This window comes from Xyrauchen texanus, chromosome 16 (assembly GCF_025860055.1).
Source record: "Xyrauchen texanus isolate HMW12.3.18 chromosome 16, RBS_HiC_50CHRs, whole genome shotgun sequence".
NCBI lineage: Eukaryota > Metazoa > Chordata > Actinopteri > Cypriniformes > Catostomidae > Xyrauchen > Xyrauchen texanus.
The window spans coordinates 12,620,002-12,626,812 of NC_068291.1; the positions used below are offsets into that span (position 1 = coordinate 12,620,002).

Sequence of the window (6,811 nt, forward strand, 5' to 3'; positions counted from 1 at the left end):
GTGTGTGTGTGTGTGTGTGTGTGTGTGTGTGTGTGTGTGTGTGTGTGTGTGTGTGTGTGTGTGTGTGTGCAATACATTAATTAATATCCAGATGTGAATTTCTGACCCCTGGGTGTCTTTTAAAAGACTGTACTAAAACGTTCCCACCACACATCTTTCTCCATTAAGATCTAGGACATGAATGTTTATGTTATACCTAGTTAATTATGTCTCCCTCTCTCAGCTAACAGCTCAGCAGCCCTCTGTGCTGTCCTCCCAGTCTGCCTCTGACAGCATTCCACTCGAGAGACGTGATACTGATAATTGTAACAATGAAATGCATCTCCAAGACAGCACAGCTGACATCAACTCTCCACAGAAGCAGGTCCCCTTTCAGCCCACAAGTCCTTCTAATGTTGAGGTGTATCCTTTGCTAAATGGGAACGACCCACAGAAACCCTCCAGCCCACTGCCAAGTCTAGTGCCGTCTCCACGTACACCACCTTCTCCGCGTAGCCCAGTTCTGATGAACAGACATCTTACACTTCCAGATGTTCAGAGAGATGGCAGCGAAATGCTTTCAGAACTTAAAGACCCCAAGATTGGTTCTGTCTTCTCTGACCACTCTATCGAGCCCAACCTGGAGGAGGAGGGCAAGGAAAACACTCCTGCCAGAATCTGCAGTCTTACCCTTTCTTCTCCAGCGTCTGCTCCCAAACAAGACCCTAGTCGACGACACAGCAGGATTCCAGTGCTAGAACCTTCTAGCATTTTGGATCCATCACCGGGATCTGCTAAAGAGAAGTTGCTGCAGAAGAGGGTTAACCACATTCCTCTTTCAACCTCCACATCCCCTTTATTGTCCTCAGAGAGGCGTGTAATCTTGGCTGCCATGCAGCGGGACCAGCTTTCTTCTGCCTCTTCTGAACGCTCTCAGGATGACGAGTCGCTTTTGGCTTCTCACTCCGATCATCAGGGTGATGATGCTCCCTCATTGTCCTCCTCATCCAGCCCACTTTTACGGAAGAGCAAGATCCCCCGCCCTGTTATTTCAACAGATGGCACAGACACCGTCACGGCACACTTTGTGCCTCGCCCACCACCAGGAAAACCTCCTTGTCGCTCTGCTGTGGATGGAAGGTAATTTGTCAAGGCAACATATAGGACAAATTCTATAGAGCATGTTGCGCCCTTTAAGGGCACTGTGGGAAGAGGACGCCACTCCACAGGGTTGTTCCAAATGAAAGTGAGCAACTTAAAGGTCAAACAAAGGGCCATTTCACAAGGCTGTTAACGAAGGGTACATTCACACAGTAATGGCATGTTCCCTTCTTCGAGTACCCACTTCAAGGGCTCTGTACTTCAGAATGAGTAGGACATAGGGATGCTCACTTTTGATTGGAATTCGCCATTTGTTACTGCACTATAACCAGCCAGAGCACAATGGCAACAGCTTAGTTACCTCTTAACTGTGTAGCAACCACCCAGAACACACAAGCAACCACATAGCAACCACCTAGCTATGCCCTTGCAACTTTTCTTTTCTAGACCTCTTTTTGATCAATGTAGGATTTGAGGCAATCTATAAATTTTTTTCAGTGTCATGTTCCCTGTCATAGATGTTTTTTTTTTCATTTGGCTTCTTCTCTAGGCTACGGCGGTACAGGATTCGTGCTGGCAGCACCAGTGACACAGACCTGTTGACCTGTCTGGCCCAGCTAATGCACGCCAGTTCACCCCACGGCTCTCCACATCACAGCCGCTGTTCCCCTCAGCACATTGGCGCAAGGCATGTGTTCATCAGTCCCAATAACGCTGCTCACCACCTCCACCAGCGCAGCTCTAGCGCCTCCCCCCGCAGCACCTCTTCACTGCAGCGCTCCGTCAGCTCCTCCCCATCCCGCCATGAGCACCGTGGGGGCTGTCTGGGCCGTAGCCGCTCTCCTCCCAGTTTCTCTGGCTCACCTCCTTTGCGCCGCACTCATCCTCACATGCAGGAAGGCTACTGTGGGCGACAGGCCCGCTCCGCTACTGTGCACACTCTAAGGGGCAAAGTCAGCAACCGTGAGGTCAGGTGCTCCAGCAAGCTGAGCAGATAGTTAACCACAAGTTTCAGTCAATGATTGAGGAAGTGAATGGGTTGAAGGGAGATCTTTGAATGATCATCTTTGTGTAGCTTTACGATAATGTCTACTAATTCCCTTGGTAATGTCCTTTTAATTTCTAGAAGCTCTCTCGCCTTCCGTATGTCAATGGCCTATTTTTTTAATATGCTGGCTTTAATAACACTAAAGTTGTAACTAGTTACAAATCATGGGGGGTTATTTGCAGTGCTGATTGGCCGGTTCATTAGAATATATCTATATACTATACTGTGCAAACATTTGTTGGCACTTGTTGCATATTGAGGATATCTTAAAAAATAATGACATAAATAATTTAGTCCATAAATAAACAAAGTCCAGTAAACATAAAAAAGCTAAATCAATATTCGGTGTGACCACCTTTGCCTTTAAAACAGCACCAATTCTCCTAGGTACACCTAGACACAGTTTTCTTGGTTGCTGGCAGATAAGATGTTCCAAGTTTCTTGGAGAATTCACCACAGTTCCTCTATCTATCTAATCTCAATTGCTTCTATCTATATATATAATCTCATACTGACACAATGTTCAGTGGGTAGCTTTGTGGGGGACATGACATCTGTTGCAGGGCTCCCTGTTCTACTATTCTAATCGTTTCTATTTGCAAAAGTAATGTTTGGGAGTTTATATTTCCTATTGACACACTAAAGCTGAAGATTTAAATAACCATCTTAAGACAAATGCTTTTGTGAAACACCTTATGTGCCTAAGACTTTTGCACAGTACTGTATATATGTATATATATATATTTCTATAAACATTCTAGAGCAATTATGAAGATGATTGTATGTATTCATGAACCACATTGGGTTTGTCTATTTGCATCAAGCACTGCTGTATTATAGTATTTATTATGTTATGTATTTGATGCACATTGCAGCCCTCTCTTGAGTGCAGTGTCGGTTACACTGACAGATCATGCCATCATTAACTCCCTTTTTACTGTCTCGCTCTTGCTCTGAGCTTTGGCTACTAGCTGCACCTTGAGGTGTCTTGTGTCCAAGGCCTGAAACATACTCAAGTATGTGATTACAGACGCTTCTAGCTATGCAAGCTCGGTTTCACGTGTAGTTGCATTCCCAAATGTGTAAAAATGCTAAAATCTTCTATGGGTAGGTTTTTTTAATTTCAGCTATTATTATGAGGCAGTGGTTTGAACAGAATTTGCTGAGCAAGTTAAGCCAGGTGCACACTATGATTTTTTTTATGGTCCTTTCAATTATTGCTTGTCAAACTGTATGTTATGATCCTGATCTTGGGTAAAAAAAAAAAAAAAGCCATGGCAAATTGTAATAAATTATGTCAGACTGTGCGATTCACATCGTAGCCAAGACTTGTTCCCAGTTGTCCCAAATGACAGCGCTGACCAGGTGTTTTATCTCATCTGATCGTCATTAGAGAAGTCACACTGGACAACTGCAACGCAAAATTTCGGACACTGCCAGAACTTTGTCGTACACTAATACAGTATATTGCAAATGCATTTAATCGGCAGTTGGTGATTACGTTACACTAAGCAATCAAAGACTTTGCCCTTTAACAAGAGAAATCTTTTGCAAGCAATGAAAATTGCCTTCCACAGCATAATCATGGCCGAAATCGTAAAGTGTGAAGTTAGCTACATAAATAATAACATTCATCTGGCACAGACATTGAGGTTACCATCTCAGTAACACAAGAATGCATGCTAAGTCAACGGTGCTTGCAGTGCTTTGTCCAAGCAGTTGTGTCTGCATTTGCAAACTCACAATGGAGTATGTCTCTGGCCTTTAAGAGTTTGTAAGGCATAAGAGGAATGCCAGAACAGCAGCTCTTCCTTTTCCAAGAAATGGTAAACAATGAAACAATCAAAAAAGTGTTCTTGTGGTTTGACGTGCCTAAAGTAGGTTTTCTTTGGAATATATATATATATATATATTACACAGGGCAGACTCGATCTGGAGTCACAAACAAAACTGATTGTTTTTTTTGTTTTTGGAGAGTAGCATGAGCCTCCACATGCAGAGCTCCTGATATCCCACATCATTATACTTTATATTGAACGCACCCTCACATGAGCACACATTTACGTATGTAATATTAGGTTGTTGATATATTAAGTTTTTTTTTTTATTGGTCATTTACTGATCCTCACAAAATCTGCACCTGCAGAACTCCTATGAATGGCTATATTTCACAAAGTTTTACACTTCATTTAACAAATTCTATCATGTTTAAATCCATTTTGCAGATTTTACCCCAAAATCATTTACAGAAATAAAAAATCTGATTTTGTCAGGTCCTAGTTATTTGTATTGACTCGTATCAAAAAGCCCTCAGCTTAATAACTCTCTTCACATATGTCAAAGTCAGTGACTTTTTCGATTAACGTTTTTATCATCAAAAGAGAATGTTTTAGCATGAGGGAAAATTGGAACATAAACTCATACATTTATGATACTCCTGATTACTGATTCAACAGCCAATAATCATCAACTAACCATATTACTCTGTGTTTTATGTGCCACATGAGATGTCTAATCAATATTGAACAAAACAAAATAGATTTACTTTCCAAAAGGGTAACCCTTCACAATAAGGTTCCATTTGTTAACATTAGTTAAGAACATTAGTTAACATGAACTAACAATGAACAACACTTTTACAGCATTTATTAATCTTAGTTAATGGTCATTTCAACATGTACAAATTGAGATTTTAAAATGTATTAGTACATGTTAACAAAGTTAATGCACTATTAACTAACATGTACTAACAATGAACAATTGTATTTTTATTTACTAACGTTAACAAAGGTTAATAAATACAAATACTGTATATTGTTCATTGTTAGTACATGTTAACTAATGCATTAACTAATGTTAACAAATGGAACCTTATTGTGAAGTGTAACCTCCAAAAGCTAGGCTGCTATTTGCTTTTGGTTCATGCACTTTCACTCATATTCTAAACTCATTTAAAAAAGACACATATTTTTAAAAGCATGCAGCTAAATCCCTCTTTGCAGTGCAGCATTATCTTGCAGAGCTCGTCATTTTCTGCTTGTAAAAACACTGTAATATAGCATCAAACTTCCACACAAGGCCAAATCTTTGCATGAGCTGCATACAAATAACCAAATACTACAATGCACAATAAAACACAGCTTACAAGTTTTCATATACCTAGAGTTTGTAGCCTGAGAAGAACTGTCAGCCTATAAATATGGACTTTTTTTTTTTGTTTGTTTTAGTTTTTTGGTCTGATCTGATTTATTTTAAATGTATTTTAACCTCACTTAACCTTTCTATCAGCACTTGTAAAAAGATTGTGTATAAAATAATGTAAACCGTGCTCGAATGACTAATATGCATTATGCGTATGAGGGCATATTCTGGCAAGTCATTTACCAGAGCATGTGGGATATCAGAAAGTGGCATAATTTATGTTAATACTTTCACTGCAAATTAATTATGGGGACTGAAGAAAAGTAATTTGTAGCTAATATTTTCTTTAATTTATATAAAAATAGCTTTTCTTCGTTCACTATCTACAGTTAATTAGGCATTGTATAAAATAACGTTCAATCATTGGTTAATGAGGCAGACTTAAAGCAGCTAAAACACCCACTCTGCCATAAGACACTGTCTAGTCAATCTTTTTAACACCGTGGTTTATGAGGTTCCATCCCGGCAATAAACCTTTTAGTTTTTGGACTGAAGTAGAAAACGGGCAAACTTTCTATGTTCATCATGTCACAGCTTAATTACATACAGAAAACAGCACACATTTTCCCAGGATTCCTGGATGTGTTTCTGCAAAAGTTATGTATAAGAACTCAATGAGTACTTAAAGTAAAAGCTGTTTGAGGATATTCACTACTATGCTGATTAGGGAAATGCTTTCAAATATCTGAAAGTTTAAGCATGTAATGGGACACTAAGAGCATTAAGTGTGCACTGAAGGAAGTTTGTTTCAAGAGTTTCTTTTCTGGAAAAAAAAAATCAGAAATTATGGCATCTATTTAACAAAGCCCTTTGCCTTCTGTGAAATAAAATGTATTTCTGGAAATCAGTTTAATTATTAGTAAACCTGCAACTAGTGGATTCCAATTGATAGACTCATCAAAAACAAATGTCCACACACAACACACACCTCATATCCTCTTTCCTTTAGCATTCTCCATCAATTTCTCTGTACATGAAACGCTTAAATGGCACAGTATTATGTTTTTTTTAGTAATGGACTTTAAAGGTGTATTGTAGTAAGATTTCCCTGTCTGCATTTTGCATCTCTGAAGACCTGAAGTTAAGGAATTAACAAAACTAATGTTGCAAACGTTCCAAATGGGTAAACTACTAAATCACTGTGGCTACTGTCACAGATGAGTAATGATGTAACTGTTTAAAAATAATAATACATGATGATTTGTTTTGCATCTGTATAATTTATAATATTATTTATTTTATTTGTCATAATGTTAATCATAGTTTTTGAAGTTAAATGTACAATGTACAAAAGAATGGTATGGGGGAGGTACAACATTGTACATTACTGTAATTATTTGTGTTAAGTTGTATTTCATATCATAATATGCCTTGTACAGTGTTTTTAGTTTTGTGCATTTGTTGTTGTTTTTATTTTTTTCATTTGAAATTGTTTTATATTTTATTTTTATAAACTTGCAATGAATAAAATGTTCATTCAGC

At 38.7% G+C, this 6,811-nt stretch overlaps 1 protein-coding gene across 2 annotated transcripts in view; it reads left to right on the forward strand.

The window, feature by feature from the left end:
- ttbk2a (tau tubulin kinase 2a) overlaps positions 1–6,811 on the forward strand; it is a 29,201-nt gene extending 22,390 nt beyond the window's left edge. For both annotated transcript variants that reach the window (XM_052145809.1, XM_052145810.1), the window contains 2 exons: positions 224–1,119; positions 1,631–6,811. In XM_052145809.1, the coding sequence (XP_052001769.1) occupies positions 224–1,119; positions 1,631–2,078 (1,344 nt within the window). In that variant the 3' untranslated portion in view covers positions 2,079–6,811. The remainder of the gene's footprint in view (positions 1–223; positions 1,120–1,630) is intronic.